Source organism: Pyrus communis, chromosome 17, assembly GCF_041283825.1.
Source record: "Pyrus communis isolate YQ-2024b chromosome 17, ASM4128382v1, whole genome shotgun sequence".
Lineage (NCBI taxonomy): Eukaryota > Viridiplantae > Streptophyta > Magnoliopsida > Rosales > Rosaceae > Pyrus > Pyrus communis.
Window position 1 is genome coordinate 25,798,834 of NC_142581.1, and position 26,505 is coordinate 25,825,338.

General features: G+C 37.1%; 1 protein-coding gene, 1 long non-coding RNA gene, 1 other non-coding gene and 2 pseudogenes across 4 annotated transcripts; all 5 read right to left on the reverse strand.

The window, feature by feature from the left end:
- Nucleotides 1-599: 599 nt before the first annotated feature.
- LOC148689706 (uncharacterized) lies at nt 600-3,493 on the reverse strand. Its single transcript, XR_015958561.1, has 2 exons — nt 3,170-3,493; nt 600-2,724 (listed from the first exon to the last, which is right to left on the reverse strand). It is a non-coding gene; the product is annotated as an uncharacterized LOC148689706 (long non-coding RNA).
- Nucleotides 3,494-3,889: 396 nt separating this feature from the next.
- Nucleotides 3,890-3,963, reverse strand: TRNAV-CAC (transfer RNA valine (anticodon CAC)). Its single transcript has one exon. It is a non-coding gene; the product is annotated as a tRNA-Val (tRNA).
- A 1,781-nt stretch (nt 3,964-5,744) lies between these two features.
- LOC137707772 (non-specific lipid-transfer protein 2 pseudogene) lies at nt 5,745-6,245 on the reverse strand (annotated as a pseudogene).
- A 7,813-nt stretch (nt 6,246-14,058) lies between these two features.
- On the reverse strand, nt 14,059-18,599 carry LOC148689707 (uncharacterized; annotated as a pseudogene). The gene is made up of 14 exons (XR_015958148.1): nt 18,540-18,599; nt 17,163-17,706; nt 16,914-16,988; nt 16,634-16,762; nt 16,474-16,548; nt 16,176-16,385; nt 15,808-15,960; nt 15,508-15,719; nt 15,226-15,343; nt 15,014-15,146; nt 14,733-14,928; nt 14,551-14,655; nt 14,331-14,471; nt 14,059-14,239 (listed from the first exon to the last, which is right to left on the reverse strand). The product of XR_015958148.1 is annotated as an uncharacterized LOC148689707 (transcript).
- LOC148689708 (G-type lectin S-receptor-like serine/threonine-protein kinase At1g61550) lies at nt 18,274-25,971 on the reverse strand. The gene is made up of 6 exons (XM_088689351.1): nt 25,099-25,971; nt 22,070-22,177; nt 21,772-21,947; nt 19,605-19,815; nt 19,288-19,525; nt 18,274-19,050 (listed from the first exon to the last, which is right to left on the reverse strand). The coding sequence occupies exons 1-6, from the start codon at nt 25,865-25,867 to the stop codon at nt 18,600-18,602; spliced, it is 1,953 nt and encodes a 650-aa protein (XP_088545477.1). The 5' UTR covers nt 25,868-25,971; the 3' UTR covers nt 18,274-18,599.
- Nucleotides 25,972-26,505: the final 534 nt, after the last annotated feature.

The window sequence follows — 26,505 nt, forward strand, 5'->3', positions numbered from 1 at the left end:
CCTTGTTCTGTATTCCACAATCTATTGCGGGATGATAAACTCATATTTTTGTCTTTCAGGTTTCAGATGATGATGTTAATGTGTCCGATTGCGGACTGCAAGACTTTTCATTAATGCCATTGTCGGATGCCCTGCATGCCGATAAAACATTTGCAATGGTAGACCTTTCTCACAATGAGTTAGGTTACTAATAGCATGTGATTTCTAGCCTACGCTTATTTAGATTCAAAAGTGTTGCTTCTGGACTAGAAAGTATTTAGCAGCCTTTCTGTTAAACATTCTTCACCTAGACTCAGGCCTCTTTAGTTCTTTCATTTACTAAAACATTTTCCCAGGAATTGTGGGCAGTATTAACTGTTTATTGGCCTCATTGTTTCCCAGGAAATGGTACAATGAACAAACTGCAACAAGTAATCACTTCATCATGCCAAAAATATGCTGGATTGACGTTGGATCTCCACTTCAACCGATTTGGTGCAACTTCTTTGGTTCAGGTATCTAACTAACATTGCAAAAAATTTCATGTTAAAGCTTAAGCTGACTTCTTTGAATGATTCATATACATGTTTTCCCATTTATTAAGTTTATGCAAGAAAGACTGTAAGCAAGGGTGAACTTTGACTCTCTCCGCCTTTTGTTTGTTGCCAGATGGTTTTATACAATTATACACAAATTTACAAATGAATGGTAGTGTACCTTAAGAGCTAGAGTAATTACTAAGAGCTCCTATATGGAAACAAACTCAACAAAACCCAAAGACTGGGATTGGTTACATGACTGTTTCACAAACACCTTGGGGTACTCAAGAGTCAAAATGAACTTTCTTTCATATAAGCCTCTAATATAAATCCTTGCTCACAAATAAATTTCAATCAATTCATTTGGAATTTTTTTTCTTTTTCTCTCGGTTGTGAACTCCCTGAGAACCATTAGGACACATGGTATTACATGGGACTATTGAACTTCTCAGATGAATAAAATAATTCTTAAATATTTGAAAATCATAGCAAGATATCATAAACCATGTAAATTGTGATGACGATGATAGTAAATAATTGCAGCAGTTTATAAAAGTGAAGGGAAACTTGAATTGAACTAAAATGTGCATTGTGACCAATTACCATCCTTAAGGTTCTTAATGACAATTACTTAATGCGAAAATTAAAGGGCCTAGAAACACAGTGTTTAACTCAAGCCCTCTAGCATTGACTCTGTTAAGTCTGAGAAACAAGCTGGTTCTGGTTTGGAAACTACTAATCATGAACATTTCAAATAAGGATGATTCTAGAGAATAATACTAGGAAAACTGGTGTATTGCTTTCTATTTAAACACCTATGTACTCTATTGATGAACTACGATAAGATGATATTCCTCTTATTTTCTGGAATTTATTTTTTATATGTTGATCCTAAGTATACTCTCCACACGGACCACACCCTGCAACAAAACCTACAACTTCGTCATGTGGAAATGCATTTTGAATTTTCTGTTATGGCAAGTTGTCAATCAAAATTATTAGACTGCCAATCAAAATTATTAGACTGCAATAATAAATGAAACAGAGCATTAAAAGCAATGTGAGCAAATTACTGACAGGTGTTTATGATATCAAAAGTTTGTATTACACAATTTCCTATGCATGCAACCAAGAGGGTTTTGTGCTCAGCATGGTGATTAGAAAGCTTCTTTGTTAACTTCCAATTCCAAAAAGAATGACGTCCATGAAATAACCGCTATCTACATAATCATCCCAGAGACCTCCCTAACAGCATATAATACCAACAAGATTTGTCACCACCATGTCCTTCCAAGTTCCAACCAAAGAAAAAAGCAGTATGTAAATGAGTTTTTACAGTTCTAGAGAAATATAACTAATTGTGCAAACCACATGGCCCAAAAAAACACCCAACAAAGCAAATCTATCCAGCGAATTGGAATTGGAAATAAATTTGATGAAAAAACACCCTTGAAGACCATATCCCAACCCAATTGGTCTACTGAAAGAGAATTTAGGAATGCGGAAGAAAATATATACATACATATATATATGCTTGATGGAGCAAAACTATCTCACAATGCAACATGCAACCTCATATGCCGTACTAAAATATAACAGAAATTCTTTTCTACCAACAAAGTTACATTTAAGATAGAAACAAAAGAGTAAATGAACAACATACAGTTCAAAAGAGTAGAGAGTGAGGAAGACATATTGAGTCAAGTATGTACCTTTGGCCAGGCAAAGATCATCCTTGATTTCTCAATCAGACAATCAAGAGAAGCAATTTGCTGCAGCAGACACATGGTGTGCCTCTTGCAATTGCCATGTCTCTTGTTAGCTTTTTGAGATTCTGCTCTTCTTTCTCCAGCTCATCCATTACTTTCCTGGCATCTTCTACCGTTTCAATATTTTGATCAATTTGCCTGAGTAAAGCATCCTCATCTTCCATTGATTTTGCCAGTTCAAATGCTTTTTGGTAGCAATGGATAGCTTCCTCATACTTCTGAATTAGGTAATGCAATTCACCAAGATTAATGTACCCCTTTGCCTCTCCTTGACAATGCTCAATTCTTCTACATATCATAGTGTCCTTCTCAATGTGTTCTCGAGCATTATCCCACATCCTCAGCTTTAGGTAAACGTTTCCAAGGTTGTGATGGAGCCTGCTGCGCCCAGCATCGTCTTCCATTACCTCGTCGTCAGCAAGCTGTAAACGTTTTTTCTGCAGCAAAAACAGGAAAAGTCTCAAAAAAAATTTCCTCAAAAGTACAAATCATACAACCATTCCAAAATAAACAAAATAAGAAATGCCAAACAATTCAATTCCCCTGATGGTAACCATATGAAAATCTCAATGGGTCTTTGGCTCTTTCCTAAAACTTTTCAACAAACCGAAAAACTTGAGCTCAGCAATTTCACCCCTTTCACTTTCATGCATTTTCTCACTAATCCCTCCTCCACTCAACTCATTTTTTCCAACAAAATAAGAAGTTGGTTACCGTTTCACCCAAATCCCTTATTTTGTTTTCGTTTTCCCCAAATTTCTCAGCAACCAAAAAACCTCCCCACTGTCGACAAAATATAAATAAATAAAATTAGGGGAAACAAAACTGAACACTCCAATCGAATTGAAATTCGCACGAATCGAACCCAAATCGAGAAGTTACCTGATAAACAAGAGCCTCGTTGAAGCACAAAGGCGAAGATATGCTCTTCCATAGACTGACAGGTGGGGAGGCAATGTTTTTGGGGCAAGTACTTGACGGAGGCGTGGTAGTCGATTCGGAGCCACTCCAGGGCTGCCACGTACTCCCCTCTCTTCTTCAACATGTCGCCGATTGTGTTTGCCCACCGAGCCTCCTCCTCGTGGTTCCCCACCGCCTTCGAGTTCCGGTAAGCCTTTTTTGCCGATGTTAGTTGCGCGTCCTCCTGGGGCATTTCGTTTCTCTCCTTGGTCTGAGAGATTCAGAGAGATCGGAATGTATACAGCATATGAGGTTCTGAGGTTTTGGGGAGGAGGGCATTCGGAATTTGGAAATTTCACATGGAGGGAATCTCTTCCCGCCAAAACAAAGTTCTGTGTGGGCCAGGCCATATTTTGTTATTGTTTTGGAACATTGGATTGGACGGGCTACGGCCCAAAAATGAAACTACAAAAATGAACAAATCGACCATTACGAATTTACGAGAAGGATAATATAAGGAGACCACATATTTGCACCGTATTGGTATGGCAAGTGAACTGTACATTTTACGTCAATTGATAAATTTATGTTATCAAACTACACAGGGTTACTTGAAAAATGTGAGCAGTTAGATGAAACATCTGCATCCCAACAGAGTAAGTCATTACGTTGGGTAAAAACAAAGTAAAAAATAATATTAGATGTCTGAGCCCGGGTTCGAACCGGGGACCTCTAGTGTGTGAGACTAGCGTGATAACCGACTACACCACCCAGACCGGTTTGTTCACTTTTCCCCATTTAATATTATTTTACTCGCTTGCTATCAAACATTATCGTTAAATCATCCTCAAGTTTCGCTTAATCTCCAATTCCCTATTTTTCAACGAAAACCTACAAATAACATAAACGAAAGAAGATACCTTCTGAATGCATAAAGAATTGGCAGCAAAGAATATAATTATTAACGGCGAAAAGTACAACATTTAAGAGTATATCGAAAGGTAGAGTAAAATTTTGTGTAGAGTGTAAGGAACGACATAACAAAAAAAAAAACAAAAAAAAGACAAAAAAAAACATTGTGCTGTTCTACTAGGTGAGCTGTGGGGTTTGTTAGTAAAATATTCTTCATTCAGTATGTACTATTTCAGTCTAGTTTAGTTAAGGTAACGAAATTTTACACTAAGGACAACACAACCAGAAATGAACAAGAATTTTATAGGATCTTTGAGCTAATCGTTGGTCGAAATGACTAATAAAATGGGTTGAATAATAATTAAACTATGTTTTGCACTCAAAAACACAAGCCATTAATATGATCAAGTCCTAGCTTCAACTGATAAAGTAGCTATTCTAACCTCATGAATTGGTAACTAAAATATTGTAAAGAGATTATAATTCAGTTGATTAAAAGCATTCACCTAGACGTACAAAAGTCTTAAATTTGATTGACCTTTATGAGTATTCATCATGGCAATATCATGCCCAAAACCCCCAACGCTAATGCTACTCAAAGAAAGCAAAATACCAAGCTCCAGCCGCGCCTCACTCAAAAGCAGCAAGCTCTTCCACATTCGGATCCAAAGTCATGAATTTTGAGGATTATGGTTGATTATATAGAATGCCAAGTTATAATTAAATTATTACATAAATATATACACACGCAGAGCCGGTCTTGAGGTTTCAGGGGCCTGTACGAAAGTGAATTGGAGACCATAAAAAGTACTAAGAATTTTATTTTTTTATTTTTTTTGTTCAAAATTTTTCTTTTAGTTTTCATTTGAGCTTTGAAAATTCTAATAGCACAAACAAAATTAACAAATCAACAAGTGGAAAGGTGGCATATTGTTTTTTTTTAACTATTTAGAGGGTTAGGGTTCGAATTTTCATGTTATTGTGTAGAAGTTTTATATTATTTTGTGGATGCTTATGCATTAAATAAAAATAAACTGAAAAAAATGATGGAGATGAGTTTCGAACTGATCCCCTAGGCCGATGTAAAGTAGCAATAATACCATTTGCAAGAAGACTCAAGTTTGTAATATTCAACAATACTACTATATATACGTATATGCATGCAAATTTGAAAAATCCGGGGCCCTTCCCTTTTGGGAGCCTTGTGTGGTGGCACCACTTGCTTCCCTTAGGGCAGGCCCTGTATATATATATATATATATATTAGTGAGATTGTCTCACTTCTTAAAATCTCTTCGTAATCTTCTAAATTAAGTGCATTGTATGAATTAGGCTCATTGTAAGAATTAGGTTCATTGTATTGTAATTAGATTGTGTATTTCGACCAACTATAAATGTTATATTTGGAAATGAATGAAACATAAATCTTTTTCTACGTGGTATCCTTTTTTATGATAAATCATAAATAAATAATTTTTAGTTAGACACAAATGTTTTTTAAATACAAAGAATTTTACTACCGAAGACATAGTAAACTAAAAAGAAAGATCGTAACCACCAGCACAATTCATCATCTGTAATTGATGCAATCAAACATTTTTCATTAACTGAGTACCGTTTTTTCTCATCATAGTACAATGATTGATGGTACATGGTAGCCACACATGAACAATGACATTAGTTCATCATTCTTTTTTATTAAAATATTTAAGTAAGATGTATTATTACTTTCTTCATGATCTCCGAAGATGAGTGACTAGCATTGAGGGAAGGGAACGCCGCAGGCAGAAGCAACTTTTTTGGCGTTGGGGTTGTCAATGTATGGCTTGAGGACTGGGTTCTTGATGTATTCACAGAAGCAAGGTTGCTGCTCCTTCAGTTTCTCGCAGCATGTGGCTGAAGGTGGTGCCCCTGACCTTATGGCCTCCAGGCATGGACTCAACTCCAACGGACTGCATGTCACTGCCTCTGCCGTCCTCGCCTCGTCGCATAACGCCACCACCATCGCCACCATCAAACAGAACGCCAAACTACCTGATGACAGCTTCATCTTGGTAAATTGTAGATTTATAATGTGTGTGTGTGTGTGTGTGTGTGTGTGTGTGAGAGAGAGAGAGAGAGAGAGAGAGAGAGAGAGAGAGAGAGAGTATTGTATATGGTGCATTTAGGCAAGGTCCCTCACTGCATATTTATACAAGGGACTAGGCAATGCCGTGGTGGATGAGAAGACTCTTGTCATAACTATTTTTTTTTTTAATTTGGGAAACTTTGGATTCCGGCCTTGATAGACCAAAATCTTAAATTGAAACCTTCTTAATTTGAATTTTTTGTGAGTCGTTACGGGGTTTAGTTCATTTTAGTACGTTATGTTCATTTGCTGATTATCCACATCAGTTTTTTTTTTATTATCTTTTTATTAAAGTATGATAAATAGTATTCCTTATGTATGGGGTTTAGTCCATTTTAGTACTAAAATATAGATACTCTCTATATTAATAGGCTCTATAAGGGAGCTTTAATGAAAAAGGCTTGGGCCAACAAATATTTAATCAAAAATCATTCCAAAATCTTATTTAACCAAAAGGACTCAAAGTTTAATAAAAAAAATCATCTAAAACTATTGTCCACAGGTTAAACTTACAAGCCCAACCCATTACAAATCTACACTTTTGTAAATACCCCTAAATGATTTCATATTATTCTTCACCAACCTCAACCGAGCATGAAACTGTCATAATAACTCTTTGTCTTCCTATCAAATCGAATTCCCTCATTTCAAAAACAACCAAATCAAAGTTGAAAAATAAGACATTCATCGGAATAAAGCCGACGAAACAAGTTCAAATAAGTTTAATGGTAGAAACCGGTGAAAAAGTGTTTGGAAAAAAAAAAAAAAAAAAAGAACCAAAACATAACACTATTCTTGGGAAAAAAAAAATTAGATACAGTGTTTGTTTTGTCTGTGCACAAACAAACACTGTATCTGGAAAGAAAAGAACCAAAATCCAGAAACAGTGACTTAAATTCCAGAAACAATGACTTAAATTTCAGAAATAGTAACTTAGATTCTAGAAACAGTGACTTAAATTTCAGAAACAGTCTATGTTTTAACCTTTGACTTTTTCTTTTATTTTCTTTCATGCATCAGTTGATTATATTTAAGAAACATAGTGCTTATTTTGCTTTGAATCCAAATACAGTGAATTTCGCTATTTATTTTCTAACTTATATTTAAGAAACATTGTGTCTATTTCATTTGGATTAAAAAACAGTGACTTAGATTCTAGAAACAATGTTACTTAAAATCCAGAAACTGTTTATTTTTACAATCCAAAAACAGTGACTCGTCGTTATTATTAAATAGCATGCAAATCTCAAATTTATTTTCTGGAGAAACAAACGATGAACTCCACTGACAAAGAAAAATTGAAAAACAGTACCTCGAATACACTATGAATAATAACGACGATCACATTTCAACGAAATAATACAAAATATAAATTAAATAGCATAGGGATCTATATTTTTGTTTCAAAGAAAAAGAAGAAGGTCTGCAAAACAACGATGAACTCTATAAACGACGAAAATTTGGAACTCAACCTAAAAATGTTAAGGGTAAAATCGACAAATCATAATTTATTATAGTTGAGCCATTTTTAGTTGGACTACTTTAATATGGGCCTTGTACTAATCATTAAACAAAATTTATAACATGGTTTTTTTTTATTAAAACTAAAATTTTTCAAGTCATTTTCATTAATTTTCTTTATTTTGAAGGGCTTTCTAAGTTTTGATGATTTGACGGATTAAATTGGATAACTAATACGAGTACACCAAAAAATGAATAACTAGTTTGCATTAACTGGATGATCTTCACCTGAGAAAGCGAGACGCTAAGTAAAACTCTTGCCACCCCTTGCAGAGACGAATCAAATTTTATTGGTTCTGAGTTTCCTCTGGTCCCTTTGCTTTGCCCCTGAGCATGTCAGTGAAATTTCCCCGCATGATTCGCCTTAATCTAGTGTCTTCTACAGGTGGTGACGATGCAGCCTTCGGGGACTCAACTGGCTCTGGTGGTGGCTCGGGACTTTCTTTCTTTCCCAGTAGACCACCGTCACCAAAGAAACTACTCACGGAGGATGCAAGCCCAGCCCCTATCACCTTACTGATAGTATCAAAAGTTCCACCAGATCTCTCCTTCATTATAATTTCAAAGGCTTCTTTGTGTGCAGGGTCAAGCGCATCAGGGTCTCTAAATAAGTTCTGTATCGCAGGCATAAGAAAGACCCGAACACTAGTTGCTGAAATATCTTGATTAATTACGTAAATTTGAAATCAATATCAGCAACACATTACAAAAGCTGAAAAATCGTGAACATAGGGTTGTGAATATAAACTATAACTGTAGTGTAGGAGGAAGAGGGATAGAGAAATGTAGGAGAGCGGAGAGGTTTTTAAAACTTGAAAAGACTCTTCTAATTTCTGATTTCTTTTTCTCACACTCAAAACTCATTACACTACATGGCTTTTATAGCCACTACAATACATCATCATTTATTTAGGTAATTATAAGGTTCTTTGAATATTGAAACATCTAGAGAAATCATGATTAACTCCAGAAATTCCAAACATCACAACTCTAGAACTTCTATCCTTTCTTATCCCTGATTTATGACTCTTCCTTGTAACTGAAATTTGGGTTAACCTTCCAACATTGCCTCCCTTAAACCAAATTTGCTTTTGATTCCTAGTCTTGCAACATCTCGCTTGAACACTTGTCCACCAAGCGGTTTTGTGAACACGTATGCCATCTGTTCATCTGTTTTGCAATACTTTAGCTGTATAATTCCCTCACTAACAAGCTCCCTTAGGAAATGAAAGCGGATGCGGATGTGCTTTGTTCTCCCATGTAGAACAGGATCTTTTGAGACTGAAATTGTTGAGCTATTGTCACAGAACAAAGTGGTTGGACCCTTTTGTTTATGCATCAAACTCTCCAAAATGCCAAGTAGCCAAACTGTATGACATCCTGCAAAAGAGGCAGCTATGTACTCCACTTCCGTTGTAGAGAGGGCAACAATCGGTTCCTTCCTCGAACTCCATGAAATCACGCCACTTCCCAGACTAAAGACATAACCTGAAGTGCTTTTGCAATCATCAATACTTCCAGCTAAATCACTGTCAGTATAGCCAATAAGTTTCACTGGAACATTTGCTTCATAAAAAATGCCATAATCAAAGGTTCCTTTGATGTATCGCAAAATTCTTTTTGCAGCTTCCCAATGATTTGAATGTGGCCTTTCCATAAACCTACTCACCAGACTTACTGCATACATGATGTCTGGTCTTGTGGCCGTTAAGTACATCAAATTACCCACCAAACTGCGAAACTTGGTGGAATCAATAGGTCTCCCTTCACCATCTTTGCTTAGCTTTAGGCCTGTAATGCATGATGTCACTACTGGGTTTGCATTCTCCATCCCAAATTTCTTCAAAACTTCTTTTGCATAACTCTCTTGAGAAATGAAAATGCCTTTCTTAGATTGAGAAACTTCAATACCAAGAAAGTGATGTAGCTTGCCCAAATATGTCATCTCAAATTCTTCCATCATAGAGAGCTTAAAACCATTCAATAACTCCAAATCATTTTCAGTAAAGATAAGATCATCCACATAAAGACTTACAACCATGAAACTTCCTTGCGAGGTGCTTTTGACATAAAGGGTATGTTCATACGGACACTTCTGAAAACCATGCTTCTTGAAGTATGAATTAATACGGCTGTACCATGCACGTGGTGATTGCTTGAGCCCATATAACGCCTTCTTAAGCTTGTAAACTTTATTTTCCTCGCATTTCTTCACATATCCAGGTGGCTACTCCAAATAAACTTCTTCTTGAAGGATACCATTCAAGAACGCAGACTTTACATCCATTTGAAAATTTTCCCAATTGTTTTGTGCAGCAAGTGAGATGATCAATCGAATAGTATCAAGTCTGGAAACAGGAGCAAAAATTTCAGTATAATCTTCACCTTCCTTTTGCTTATAACCCTTTGCAACGAGTCTCGCCTTGTACTTATTAATGGACCTATCTGCATTTTTCTTTGTCTTATATACTCATTTAACACCAATAGGATTCTTGTGTGTTGGCAGATTTGTGAGCTCCCAAGTCTCATTCTTCTTAATAGCCTTTATTTCTTCATCCATGACTTGCTTCCATTTTTCTTCCTCACTTGCTTCATTAAATGAAATTGGATCCTCTCCAGTAAAGATGGCAAAGAATATAGTATTATCCTCCAAATCTACTTGCTCTGAGGAGTCATAAAGATCTCGTATACTTCTAAACTTTCTTGGAGGCGAGTCGTCATCACTTGATGTAGCTCTTGGAGATTGAGGAGCAGTTTCTGATTGATAAGTATCATCTTCTTCTTGCATAATAGGCAACTTTGCTGGACTATTTTCATCTTCAAAGAAAGCATTTTCATCAAAGTGGACATCACGGTTGATCAAGAACTTTTTGGTCTTCGGATTGTATAGCTTCTAGGCCTTGCTCATTTCACTATATCCAATGAAAATGCACTTTTCTGCCTTATTGTCGAGCTTGTTTCTCAACTCCTTTGGAACATGGGAATAGGCAACACAACCGAAAATCTTCAAATGTTGCACTCTCGGCTTTACTCCATACCATGCTTCATGAGGTGTGCAATCCTTCAAACTCTTTGTTGGTGATCTGTTGATTAAATATGCAGCACAGGAAACAGCTTCTGTCCAAAGTTCTTGTTGCAATCTTTTCTTCTTGAGCATGCATCTCACCATCTCCATGATTGTCTGGTTCTTTCTTTCGCTCAAGTCATTTTGTTGCGGTGTATATCGGGCTGTCAACTGGTGCTTTACTCCATGATCTTTGCAATATTTTTGAAATTCATTGGAGAGATACTCTCCACCATGATCTGTCCTCAAACTTTTGATTTGAAAGCCTACAAACTTTTCAACTTCGGCCTTGAAATCTTTAAAGGCTTGAAATGCTTCAAATTTTTCTTTGAGGAAGTAGACCCAAATTTTTCTTGAGAAATCATCAATAAATGTAATGAAATATAGATTACCTCCAAAAGATGCTACTGGCAGTGGACCACACAAGTCAGAATAAATAAGCTCCAACGGCTTCTTTGCTCGCCATGAGGACTCTGGAGGAAATGAACTTCTATGTTGCTTATCAAATTGACAATCTTCACAAACGCCATCCACTAGATCAATTTGAGGCAGCCCATGTACCATTCTTTTGTTTGACAGCAGCTTCAAACTTCCATAATTTAAATGGCCATATCTATCATGCCATAACTTAGAGACTTCTTTTTCAGCACTCACAAAGCAAGATAGTTTTGTTGTCTGGAGCTTCAAAGGAAACAAGTTATTTGCAGCAAGTCCAACCTTGGCAACAAATTTATCCTCCTTTTTGAGAACACAAAAATCACCACGAAGGTGAATATCATAACCTTTCCTCAACAGATGGCCCATACTCAATAAATTACTCTTCAAACCAGGAACATAATATACTTCAGAAACCTTCTCAATTGCTCCAGATTTTGATTTGAAAGACACCTCACCAATGCCCTCAATTTTATAGGCTCTATCATCACCAATTCTCACTTGACCACAATCCAACTTATAGAGGGCAAAAAAAAGGTTTTTGTTACCTGTCATATGCTTGCTAGCTCCACTATCTAAATACCACACATCATTCATTTGATCTCCATGACATGCAAGCAATAAAGTTTCTTTATAATCATCTCCAAAGTTGGTTTGATGCATATAGCCTGCTCCATATTGTTTTTCATCATCTGCCTTTTTGAACCGACATTCTCTGATCTTGTGCCCAGGTTTGTTGCAGTAGTAGCATTTTGGAGTGCTACATCCTCTTCCTCTTTGAAAAACACACCCTCTTCCTCGGTACGAATTGAAATTTCTTTCACCTTCATTATTGGAGTTGTTTGATGAGCCTCATTCATTGCCATAAGAATTAGTGCCTCTGCCATTCAAATATCTTCCTCTACCTCGTCCACCTCTTCCACCTCTTCCACGTCCGAAGCTTTGATTAGGGCTCGAAGCTTGATTGCCATTGCCTCCCGTAGTTGCAACTTGAGACTTGAGTGCTTGATCCGGTTGAGTAGTAGGAGGATTCCTCAAATTAATTTTGATCTCATGTGCCTCCAATTTTCCTTGTACCTCTTCCATAGAAAAAGTTGAAATATCATTTGATTCTTCGATGGCAGCCACAACATAATCGAATTTTGCCGGTAAGCTACGGAGAATTTTCTCAACAATTCTTGCATCTTCGAGAATCTCCCCATTTGAAGCCATTTGATTAACGACTGAGGTAACTCTGATAAAGTAGTCTTTGATTGTCTCAGTTTCTTTCATCTCCAACTTTTCAAATTCTTTCCTTAAAGATTGCAGACGAACCTTCTTTACCTTCTCCTTACCTCTGTAGGCATTCTCGATCATATCCCATGCTTGCTTTGCATTCTCGGCTTTCGCAACTCTTTCATATACTTGCATCTCAATGGTTTGATAGATGTGGAATAGTGCCTTGCTGTCCTTCTTTCGGTTTTCCCTCAAAGTATTCATCTGTGCTTGAGTTAACGCAACTTCGTTATCCGTCTCTTCGTAGCCTGCTTCAACAATATTCCATAGCTCCAAAGCCTTCAACAACACCTTCATATTGTTGCTCCAATAGTCGTAATTATCACCACCAAATCGAGGAATTAGTGAAGCCAAGTTGTGACCATTTGCATTTGCATTCACCATATTGACAAAACTTCAACATGGCTCTGGTACCAATTTGTAGGAGGAAGAGGGATAGAGAAATGTAGGAGAGCGGAGAGGTTTTTAAAACTTGAAAAGACTCTTCTAATTTCTGATTTCTTTTTCTCACACTCAAAACTCATTACACTACATGGATTTTATAGCCACTACAATACATCATCATTTATTTAGGTAATTATAAGGTTCTTTGAACATTGAAACATCTAGAGAAATCATGATTAACTCCAGAAATTCCAAACATCACAACTCTAGAACTTCTATCCTTTCTTATCCCTGATTTATGACTCTTTAGCTTCCTTGTAACTGAAAATTGGGTTAACCTTCCAACATGTAGGACATTGTTTTAACATAACAGTAGGTCATCAAAAGTCCAAACACAGATTGCCAATCAGTCAAGAATCCTATAAAGCTACAGTTTGGCATGGCGCGATTTGTTAGGGCACCACCAAAAACTAGTTTCGACACATGATCTTAAAGTTCCAACTATGTATATAAGGTCATCAAAGTGAAAACTGAAATGATCTAGGCATATTGACTCAAGCATCTTGTTTTTACATAAACACATGGTTTCAAGCATGGCTGCTCAAAAACTTAGAACTGGTGATCTGTGTATTATATTAAACATTATAGTCGTTTGACATTTGATGTTTGTTTGCATGCTAAAGAAACATAACCTCATTGAGAGTAAAATTAGGGATAAAAATGCATCCGATTCTCTTTGATAAAATGCATAACGTATTTAAGTCTGAAAATAATCTAGGTAATCAAACCAAATTTCTTTTACGTGTTCCCAAGACGTGGACAAGTGTCATGTCCTATATATATGAAGGAAGTGAATGATAATGTAGCTCAAGGTGTGTAACGGTGTAGAAAGGGAAGGGAAATTAATAAACTTAACTAACAATAAATAGAACATCTGGGTCATAGGAAAAAGAAACCATGTTGCATCCACAGCAGGGATTGATTCACAAAATGCATTGGCTCTCTCACGCCGGCGCATCAAGTCACTTGAAGGTGGAGTGGCTGTCAGTTGAAAAATCTTGGACAAAAGATGTACATGATGTCAAAGAAACGAAGTACCCCAATGACTATTCAATAACGAATATTCCCAAACAAACAATGTGTGCGCGCTTATGAACACGTTGCTGAAAATGTGCTACTAGTAATTTTGAGTAAACATGTAGAGGATATAATCTTTAAGCCTTTCCGTTGTATGTGGTACAGCAACCACCAATGCACGAACCACAGCAATGGCGGCTTCATGAGATCCATCTTCAAGAAAAGCATCCATTTGAACACGTATCTTATCAACAATCTGGGAGGTTTTAATTTGGTCAGCCAGATGTACGAAAACTGTTCGATTAAGATAGCTAATATCTTAATTGCAGAAGGAAGATAACTCATACCATGTCATTTCTAAAATGTTGGGCCACTGCTCCAAAGGCATCTATGCTTGCATACATCACACTCAGGTTTTGGTCAGAACCCAGAGTAACTAGGGCAGGTAATATATGAGTAGATGCAACTTTCGCATCAATATATGGAACCTATAAACGACGGAAACCAATTAATTATTGCTTAATCAGGCACATAAAGAACTTAGGAATCCAAGAATGGCTAACTTACAATGACTTTCAACAGATTGGCGGCGTTTATTTTCATATCTATGTTGGAGCAGGCAACCTTTCCCAGAGTAAATTAAATATCATACTGTGGTGATCTTCAAATGTGCTGCATTATGGAAAACCTTTCAGTCAAAATTAAGTATCAAAAAGTTAGTCGTAAGGGGTATTTATTGCTTTACTAACCAAGGGAAGCGAACAGCATCAACAACCTCAGCATTGCACTTCGTAGATTGATTTGCAACACCTTCAACTGATAACTTTCTCAGATACTCCACCAATTGTTCATGCTTGCTTGGACCACCCAAAACACCAGCCAAGAGAAGAGGTAGGACACACATAGTAGCCAATCTCTTAGCCACAGTCGTTCTTGGCCTCAAACCTGTTATGTAGATAATAATATACCCACAATTAAGAGCACACGCAACACTGGCGTGAAAGGATTTCAAATAACTTTAAATTATTACCTTTGATTCCGGAATGGATTGCAGATGGTAAAAATGTCAATTCGGCATCTTCCCCAACAGCTAACAAGAATACAGGCAGCATTATGTGTGTCAAATAAGAATCCCCGTAGAGTTCTGATACAGCCAATAGAAACTGCATTACCAACATTTAGATCAGTAACAATTAATAAAGCATTGTGGATGATGTAATATGAAAAAGACACCAAAGATGCCTTGGTGATTTGGTTTCGCAAATTATCCTCTTTTGGAGGTAACGAGCATGCGAGCTGTATTAAAGAAGGAAAGCAGTCGACTTGTAGCCACTAAAATGCAGGCAATTGAACATGTCCACTACCGAGATAACAAAATTCTCATAAGCAGTTATACTAAACCAATTTAACAATATCACTACCTAAAGACAAAAGTCAAACAGCAAATAGTAGACAGGCCTGAAAAAAGAATATATAACAAAGTAAAATGAAAAAAATAAAAAGGAAAAAGAGAATACAGCTTACTCTGCATACAATTCAAGGAAAGATTTGGAAAATATTGTTCCAGTTGTTTTGGGATCAGAAGAAACTGGGAACATCTCAATCGCTTTATGGTGCACATACAGAAGAATTTCCTCTAGCATTCGTAGTAAAACATCAACATTCCAGCATTCTAGTTCACCTAAAACACGAAGGTGTGACTCCACAGAACCTTCAACGCCCGAAAGAGGACAGCGCTGCAATGTCACAAGGACGCAAAATAAAGAAAGTATTATTGGAGATACCTTATTCATAAGTGGAAAATATAATTAAACACAAACTGACCTGAACAGAGCTTGATATATGAGAGAGTAGAACCCTTAAGATATGGTCTAATTTGTTTCCCCACTTGTTTACTGCAGGGACTAATTGCTTAAGCGTCGTTTCCACCACCACTCCAGAGGGATCACAGACCAATTGGAACATCAACTTCTCAACCTATAGATAAAAATACAGTAAAATATTGGAGAAACATATCTTTGACTACTTTATCCATTTATTTCTTGTCAGTCATCATATTATGAGGAGAAAATTCTCCATTCCCTAGACCATGTGGCATCAACCTGTTCTAGAGCTTACATTGTAGCCATTTCTGTCAAGTCAGAATTCCTCTCCATGACAGCAAGCCTCTGAAGCATATTAGTGAGGTTGACCTTGAAATATTTGTCCATGGTCGGGAAGAGTGGAAGTGGCAATGTAAGATTATGTGCAGCAGCCTCCCGGACAACAGTTGCAGAATCTTCTATAAGTTGTTGAATAATGGACAATATAAGAGAATCACGAATCTCAGGCCGGACAAACTCTGCAAGCCCTCCACATGATTGAGCAACTAGTAGCCTGCGTTCCTCATACGTATGATTTATCTGCAACCCACAAACCGGAGAAACATAAGAAAAACTAATCAGAAATACGAAAAGGTTAGACAAGATCCTCTCAAGGTGGGGCTCAAACTTGTTCCCAACACTGGGGAAGCAATTCTGTTTCTGTTCTCATCTCTCCTACATTCTTAGCAAGGTTAACACATGCCTGAAATGCAGTTAAAGATTCAGAAACAAGACCAAAACAACGCAGCTATATTACAAATAATATGGTACTTTGAATATTGGCCTACATCCATTATAATTCTTCTCTGCTGCTCATCTGGGCGTTTGATTAGGTTAAACAATGTGTGGGTTAAGGAAACCCGAGTGCTGCTATCTGGATGGCGTTCAATCGCACACATGATTAGGGGAAGAAGCTCCTGTGAATGCATAACCAATAAAAAAAATAAAAATATATCGTTCTATTAAAGGATCAATTTAAAGATCCATCATACAATGATAATATCAATAATATATTTATACACACATATATAATATATATGTACATATGAAAAAGTAAAAGAAGCAAACCTCCCGATGGATGATCAAAACATAAGGAACAATCTTCGGCAAAGCATCAGCAAGGATCTGAATGGTCTCTAGGCCCTGTAAAATATAAGCATAACTTTAGAAAAGGAATAGAAGGGAAAGGCAGTTCCAAAGCTTCTAAAAAATCATTCTATGTTCTATTATTCAAAATTTAGAAGGCATTGATGCATTTCTGATCCGGTCCTCCTATAAAGGCATTGATGCAATAAAAGAAATGTAAAAGAAACTTGCCCTTTCCTCAGAAACATTTCCAGGACTAAGATTCTCTGACGTTAGATGTAGGCTGCTGCCTAATGATGGTTCATCATTTTGTTTGGAGACGCTATCACCATTCACCAAGGTACTGCTATCACTTAAAACACCGACAGAGACCTCATGTGAAACTTCCTTCGGTTTAACTGTGTTATCATGAAAACTTTGAGCAGCCAGAGACTGATATTCTTCCTTTTCTACAACTCTCGATTCTACATCAACTGGTGGGATTACACTTTTATCTTCATCGACGACAACGACCCTTTCTTGCATCTGCACACTCTTTTTCAAAATTGTTGGTCTCTAAAAAATCATGAGCTTTTGTGTTCTTGGATTTTAAACTTTCTAGTTCCATCTGCAATGATTTAATTTATTCCTTGTAACTTCCCAAGGACAGAGCTTGGATTTTATCAGCATCAGCAGCTCCCATATTCCTTCCAGAACGATATCCTTCAATGTGCATTTTCAATGCAGTGACTTCAGCTCTACAATCATTGAGTTCCTTTCTCTGGTGTTCCAAGGACTGCTTCAAATTTTATACCCGAAATAAAGGGTGTATTATTTTCTTACATATGAATTTTCATTACATAGCATCTCAATGCAGTGTAGTAAAGGGACTTACGAGGTTTTCTTTGTCCTTAAGGTCCTTCTGAAGAGCTTCGAATGATTTGCTAGTGTACTTATTTGGTCTTCAGCCAAATCTTTGTTTTCAAATAAGGATGGCTTTTCAAGATGTGGACTCTCATTTTCTTTCGATAACGACTCATTTTCTAGGAGCATGGAAAATTTCTCCTGAATGTAGCAAAGTATTTATGTCGACTTTAGAAAAAGAAAAAAAAAATCCTACATTGTAATAGAACTTGCAAAGTTTCAGTAATTAACTAATTAACTTCAAGCCTTAAGCCGAGAAAGTACTCATCCATAACAACCATAGTTTAGGTTGTAGTTGAAAAAGGGCCTAAGAGCCTAACAACCATAGTTTAGGCAAACCATGCTGTTGCACTAACAACCATAGTTTATAGCTCAACAGTTGCAATATTAAAGCCTCGTTTGATATCTAAAATTAGATTGAAATAGATACACCGCTAAATTAAGGTAAAAATTTATGTCCACCTAAAATGTTAAAGATCAATTACTCATAAAGAAAACTTATGAGCTTCAATCTCTCCATAATGTAGGATTACAAAGATGAATTTCCTTCATAACTAATCCTCTCTAATTCCCTCCAAATAAAAAATATAACTACAGTTTCAGCATCTTGCCGCATAAGCAAGCAGGATTGGGCAAGCTTAGCTAAGCACCATCAAAAGAAAGCAAACTACAAATAATACGAAGTGACTACAAATCCTAGCAAACACAACCCAAATTCACATAGATCAGCAAATCCCATCCTCCACCACTGTCAGGAGCATACATTTAGCGTCCTTCAATCATTGTAATTGTAACTTCATTATTAGAAGGCTGTGGTTGAGGATGAGAGACTGAGTTTTGGATAGTGAATAGAGGCTGTTTAGGTTGTGGACCACCAATTACATTTGTGGAACCATTTAGCATAAAAATTACATCCGGCATGCTCGGCCTATCCATCGGATTATCCTGTACACAAAGCAGCCCTATATGCACACATTTCATTACTTCTGGAGCCGAATATGAATCAGCCGCCAACATTTCATCCACCAACTCCAATTCCCTGCCTTCCTTCCATAACTGCCATGCATAGGCTAGTAAGCCTAGCTGTCGATCATAGATAAAGAAGGCGGTATTCTTCTTGCTGCTAATAATCTCCAATACCAAGACCCCGAAGCTGTAGACATCAGATTTTTGAGAAAATATTCCACCCATGGCATACTCTGGAGATATATATCCACTGCGCGAACATGAAACTCATTAGTATATATGTCACTGAAATAAGTGTGCTTGGTTTCTGCCTTTTAAGAACAACATTACCAAAACTATATCTAATGTGAACGATGCAACTAATTAGCAGTTTTTATCCAAAACAGGAGTCGGTTAAGAGTTCATGAATCATGATGCAATGCTAACCATTAGAACTTTGGTTGCGTATGACATGTTCAAGAATATATAGGAAAGGCATGAATCTTACCGCGTTCCCACAACTCTTTGAGTATTTTCTAAATTCTGTGTCCCTTCAACCACACGTGCCAATCCAAAATCTGAAATTTTTGGGTTCATTTTCTCATCCAAGAGAATGTTACTTACTTTTAGATCTCTATGTATTACCTTCAAATAGGAATCACGATGGAGATAAACAAGCCCTCTAGCAACACCTTGAATAATATTGAAACGTGTACCCCAATCAAGCACTGCTCTTCTCGTCGAATCTGATCATCAAATAATCGATCAGGACACCGGCTAGAATGTAAAGATAAGAAACTGCAGTAAAGTGCAAGTGAAACTAACCGAAAAGAAAAGTATCCAAGCTTTTGTTTGGCATGAACTCATAAATCAGTAACTTCTCGTCCTCTTTAACGCAGCAACCCATGATTCTGACCAGATTTTTGTGTTGGAGATTGGAGATCAACATCATTTCATTCTTGAACTCTACTGCACCTTGTCCTGAGGCACTGGATAGTCTTTTTACTGCTATTTCCTTCCCTTCTGCTAGCTTACCCTACACAAAGTCGACAAATAAATCACTGCATTCATGTCTGTCTCTCTGTATCTATCGTAAAATTACACAATAATTTCCTACCTCATGTTTTAAACATTGCAATATCATACCTCTTCTTACGAATTGATTACAATGTCAAACCTCCGTTAGTCACTTTGACAAATTAGCCGTTAAGTGATAACATGGCAACGTAGAATCCATATTTTACTGAGGTGGCGGTCAATTGTGCCACTTAGATAAATACTAAATTATAAAATTAATTATTTTAAAATGAACATAAATTTTTACGCAAAAAAATAAATAGAAAGAGTGGGTCCACCCCTTCAATCCTACCACCCATCTGATGCTGCGCTGCTTCTAAACCACCATCTCTCCCCACCCTCCGCCGCCAATGGGAGGCAAAAGCAAAGGGAAAAACAATGGGGATTGCAGCAGATGCGAGGGAACTCGTCAGGGTTGGTGGACACCCAGGTATCGATGTCGTCGGAGCCGATGAAGGTGCAGCACCGCCAGACCCAGCGCACACTGCCCAACACCACTACCGACAACGCTTTTTGATTGCTGTTGGGTTTTTGCCAGAATTAAAGATCGAAAATTTTTGAAATGAAAATTGCAGTCTCCATCTTTGGCAATTGCAGAGTCTTTATTGATAGAGAGAGATGGAGAAGAGAAGAATGGGAGAAGAGACAGAAAGTCGGGAGGGTAGGGAAGAAGATTAACAGGATGAGGATGAAAGGGACTGTGCACATTTCCCTCGCATCTTCTGCAATCATATCATCCTAAACCAAATCCAAATTATCATACCATCCCCAACCAAACCCAGAAAATCACCGAACAGGCCATATCAAAGTTTTCTGAAAAAGAAGAAGAAAATCACCCCACAAAAAAAAACAAAAAGAAGTTCAAAAAAATACCAAAAAAAGGGATAACATGCGCTCCATTAAAGAGAAGGAAAAAAATCGAATACCATCCCATTTCAAACCCAAATCCATAAATCTATTTCCAAGTTCCAAACCAAATAATTCCAACAAAAATATCAAATTTTGTCTACATCCCCACCCTCCCATGTCTCCTCCACCTTTTCTTTCCAACCAATTTCTCCCTCACCTCACTCCCTTTCCGGGCCACCGCTCACAGATCCGACCCACCCACCACGGCCTGTGGGGGTTTCACGGGTTATGGGGTTTCAGTGACAGTGGAAATGGAGAGAAAGAAGAAGGCGCGGGAGGTGGAGTGGTCGAAGGTGCGGATCGAGGGTGTCGGAGTGAAAGTGGAGACGAAGGTGGGAATGTAGGGCCAAATTGATTTTTATTTTTTTTATATATATATATATATATAAATTTCTTATTTGTTTCAAATACTATAAATAATGGGAAGTGCTATTGACACTCCAAAAATTTCATTCTACACTTCTCACAAGTGTATTTTTCTTTACTAATAAAGAAAGTTTGGAGTGTAGAATGAGATTTTTGAACTGCCAATAACAATTCCCTAAATAATAACAATTTTTTATTAGTTTCTTGTCCACTCGACTCTAACTTAACGGATTTGGATCCTCTTCTGAGCCCAAGGTGAGGATCCTCCTGACCAAGGAATGTGGGCTATTTGATAAAAATCTAACGGCTACAAACAGAGGTCCCTTTAAAGTTATAATAATTATAGTCATTGGATTTTTATCCAACGGCCCACACTCTTTGGTCAGGAGGATCCTCATCTTGGGCTCAGGAGAGGATCCAAATCCCAACTTAATATTCATATCCGCAAAAATATGAGCCTTATAATTGACATGTCAGCATTTAATAGAAAAATTGACAGAAAAGTTGACGAATGTCTGAAATTGCAACAAATATGAAGTTGATATATAACATTGCAATGTTCAAAAGACAAGGTATGAAATTGTTATGTGACTCAAAGTTAAGGCGGTATAGTGTAATTTATCCTAAAAATAATAATTACCTTATAAACTGGACCAAATCCTCCTTGCCCAAGTTTGTTTTCGGTGCTGAAATTGTCCGTAGCAACTAATATGCTTTCAAAATCATAGATCAGTAGCTCATCATGTTTTCCACCTATATATTCTTGAAGGGTGTCCCTTGTTATTTTGATGTGTTTCCTTGTTAATTTGATGTGTCCTGATTTTGCAAATATACACATCGAACACTGAATCAAAGCAAATCAACTTAACAAAGTTTTGAGAGATAATCTGCTAATGCATTATATTAATCCAACACCTCGATCTCTTTCACTTAATTACCTTTTTGCTTAGCTCTCATCCTGCACAAACCGAACACTATGGCACCCAATACACCGATAAAACAAACAACCGTAAGGCTCACAATTAACTTTATTGGCTTTCCTTTACCTGTAAAATTTACAATACAAAAATAAGCATGAGATATATAGGAAAAGAAAAGTTACTGCTTGATAATTTGATTTGTCCAAGGCTTCAAGCACTTTTGAACAGAAGAAAAAAAAAAAAAAAAAAAAAAAAAAAAAAAAAAAGCATCAAGCACCAGTATCATTAGTTCATCTGCTAGTTCTGCGCATGCTAGGCGAATATAAACATCTACGCCGTCAGAGGGAAACTCCTGCATATTAGTGAGGTTTTGGACCAGACCAAATACCCTATTTTATAAACAAGTGCATACGCTTTGTAAGAACAATTATTTGGGCGCACTGTCTTGCAGTCGGTGGATGTGCTGTCAGAATCCAAAGATACAAAATCATGAGAATCTGGTACTTTGATCCCTACCAGCTTCAGAAACCCATCATCATCTTCTTTTCCTCTCAATGTGAATGACTTATTTGTGTATCTCTCACAAAACAATTTGGTTTTCCTCACACACCCTCCCATCCAGTTTCCAATGCTCAATTTCCCTTCTGACTTGGGTTCAAGCACTTGCAGATTGGTGAATATTTGTGACGGAGTCTCTTGGGAAATTCCAAGCAAGAATATCCCAGTTGACGTATGGATCACTTTCACTTTTCCAGGAAGTCATGGCAGTCCTCGTTCCAGAATTAGTACCGTATCCCAGGAGCTGGCTTCATAGCAGGATATCACAATGATGATCAAAGCTCTGCTATAACAATTGATCAGTTCCTATATCATCTTTGACAACAAAGTTTCCATTGTCCATTGTCCATTGTCCCTGTACAGCACTATCGCTTTTGGGTCTACCTAAGCTTTATTTGTTTTTTAGAATAAAAACAGAACTCAACTTTCATATGCCCCTGCTTTGAATATTATGCAGAGATATTTGGTTACCTAACGCAGGGAAGCTAGTAGAAAGAGTGGAGAACAATACGATCGTAGCTCTGGGAATCATTTACTAGGTAAGCGAGAACAAATACGATCGTAGCTCTGGGAATTACTCACCAGGTAAGAGATTGGAACTCACTCAACCAGAAAATAGATCGAGCAAAGTGTTTGCTAGAAGCTTTCAATTACATTCAAAGTCTGACCGACAATCCTTTTAGCACAAGAATTATAAAGGCTTACAATATTAAAAGACTTCTACTTTCAATGAGACTCTTACAATCTCCAATAATAACTTGACAATTTCTAAGGAACAGCTTAATTAAACCTTCTACTCCCAATACACGTGACCTGGCATTAAAAGACCTTGTCTGCTGCATCATTACCAAATCGAAAAGCATAACTTGGAGATGATATTAGGAAATCAGAAAAAAGAGGGCACCCAATTTGAAGTTTCGTTTCCCATGGAAAGCCACATGGATTTTGTCATGGTAATATGAAAGAAATTGGATGGAATTGTGCGTGCCCACCATAAGAGTGAAAAAGTTATTTGGTAGTTAGCATGGTTATAGCACTAGCTTAAGAAAACAAAGAAGGGGAGCAAACTTAGAAGAATGCACTTAGGAGAAAATGGTGTGCGAAAATTTCTTATTTTCTAGAAAATAAGATAAAATTAAAAAAATGAGCATAATTAGATTAGTATTTTAAGAACAGAAAATAGGAGAATATTTAGCATAGCACAGAAGGAGAAAAAAGGTGTAAGAAAATCACTTCTCCTTTAGAAAATAGGAAAAAATTAAGAATGACGCATAATTAGATCACTAGCTTAACAAAAATTTAGCACAGGAGCACATTATGTGTGTCGCATACTCTTTATTCTTTTCTCTCCATCCGATCAATTCCATATAGATTACTTCCACATTCCACCATCATTCCTCCGCCCACTTTCATCTCTCATTTCTCTCATGTATTTTTTTTTTTAAGTCAAGTATGTATTTTCATTTTTTTTTTCTGGTCAAGCATGTATCTGGCTGGCTTGATCCCCAAAAAGGGTAACATACATCCCGAAAATTTGCTCATCGAAACGATGCGCTGCAGTTGAGGTATCGATCATCATTCACAGCCGAAAAAGATGTTTTGGAAGGGATAGTGATGGATTTCCATGGCGAGAGAGAGAGTACTATTCGAAGTCGAAAAAAAAGAGTTCTATTAGGAACGTTAATTTAATTACTAGTATACCTAAAGTCGGAAAAAAAAAAAAAAAAAAAAAAAGAAGGAGAAAATGAACCTTAATAGAAAAATTGGCTTAATTTTGGATTTGTATACCTAAAGTTAACAAAGGCTGACACATTTTCGGTGGAATTGTATAGTTGTATGTAAGGTTATGTGTATTTTTTGATAGAAATACACGTTTGACATGTGTGCATAAACTTTTATTTGACCACTTGTAGCATGTAAAACTGGATTTAAAAGAAAAATTTTGCAATGTGGGAAGAGCAATAAAAAGGGTTGACTAGAAAGGCACCAACAAAGGCTCAAACTGTTAGAGGTTGAGTTTTAGGGGAGTGAATTCAGTGAGAGTTAATCTAGAGATTTTGGAATTTTCGGAAGTGAAAAAAATTGCAGAGAGAAGAATCAGAGAAGCAAACACGATGGTGATTCATTCAAAACACGATGATCATACTCTTAGGAATCTATACTTCCATACAGAGTTCATCAGCTCACACAAAACATGTAAGGGAATATTAATTGGTTTCAGAAACAAAAAAACTGAATCCAACATGGATACCAAACCAATCCATTAATTGTCCACTGTTTTGCAAACAATTGACTCTTACTATACTAGATTCCTTCCCTCTGCTCCTAATTATAACATGGGACCAGATAGCTCGCATCAGAATTTTCGACCGGGTTTTCTAGCACACAAGCCTAACTAAACACGGTTTACGATTAATCATCTAAAACAAAAGGCAAGCTAGGAGTTCCAAATGTGTAATTTATAAGAGAATGATAAGGGACAGACGTACCTCCGGATTGAGTTCCATTACATATGGATGCATAGGCTTGATCTGGGCAAAAGCAACTGAATCCAGAATTAGTAGTAGTGTTAAGCCCACACTGTCCTCCTGATTCCAAACATTTGTTGCAATTATCGTTGTCAATCTCCAATTCCAATGGGAAGCCCCCGTTTACCGCATCGTTGACGGTTTTTTGACTGGCCTCTAAAGCCAGAGCAGCTTCTGTATAAACCGGAACAATAACCTCATCTGTACAGTTCAAAGATGTCTCACCAGCTGTCATCGAACGTGTCAAATAGATAACAGGGCTCAGTTTATTGCTTATGTTGCAGGACTGCTTACTAAGCTCTATGGTGCTATGGCATTGGTAGTAAAACGTCACGTTTGTATAACCAGAAGCATAATTAAACAGAGAGAAGTTGAGGGCGGTGTTGACGAAAGTCGGAGGACATATAGTACCCCAGTAATCCTGCCTAGCAACCTTTACGGTCCGAGGATTAGTTGTGTTCATTTGAAGAATTCTAAAGCTCACACCCATCATGTTGATCATAGGGATGTTGTCTAGACATTGGACCTCGTACCCTGGCTGACCACAGTGACTAGGTCGGTTTACCCCCCAAAAGGGGTAGGAGATGTCTCCGACGTCACCACAATTGACAGCGCTGCCGCAGTTTTTGAATTGTTCATCACCCTGGCATAGACTTAACTCGAGGTTGATCCAAAGGACGGAAGCGATCAAAAGATATGGAAACAGTGATTGGAGGAGAAAGGAATGCATTATGGAAGTTGAAGGAAAAGGCTCAGCAAAGAGATTGGAGCATCAAATGAAATGGGTAAACTAGTAAAAGGAATAGGAGTCGGGTCTTATTTCTGCTATGTTTTTTTCTCATTTTTCCGTCGTTCGTATTTGAATTTTGACCGAAAAATGATATTTGAATTTCTTGTACACCGGCCACTCCGAAGAAACCGCGTACTAGTTTAAATATTATTTCTGGTATGGAAAATATGTACCAAAGTGAGGGGCGACGGAGTCAACTCCAGAAGCTACGTAGAAAAGTCAAGGGATGATGGAGTCAATGAAGGGTACCACCATAAAGGAGAAAATATTTTAATTTTCTTTATCATTGCACAAATGTAAAGAAAATGCCAGTATAAAAAGGTAAAATTACACGGAGAGCCACTTTTTGGACAACATTTTATGGAGGGATAACAAATTTTCTTAATCTCAAAAAGTAATGTTATTTTTATTATATATTTGTACCAGATAAAGTTCACCAAATCATATATTTATTAAAAAGATGATACAAATATATGATAAGATCATTTCTAAAGGAGATGTCAAAATCCTAAGTGGAATGTCACTGTGTATATTTGACATCAAAAGTCTCTCTAACCGAAGTGTTATTTGCTAACTGG

Coding starts and splice junctions, on each gene's coding strand:
- LOC148689708 (XM_088689351.1), bottom strand. CDS start 25,867: ATGCATTCCTTTCTCCTCCAATCACTGTTTCCATATCTTTTGATCGCT. Junction 19,526..19,604: donor CTTGGATACTTTTCTTTTCG/GTTAGTTTCACT, acceptor TTTGATGATCAG/ATTCGACGAGAAGAGCAGTG. Junction 19,051..19,287: donor CAAAGAGTTGTGGGAACGCG/GTAAGATTCATG, acceptor ATGTTCGCGCAG/TGGATATATATCTCCAGAGT.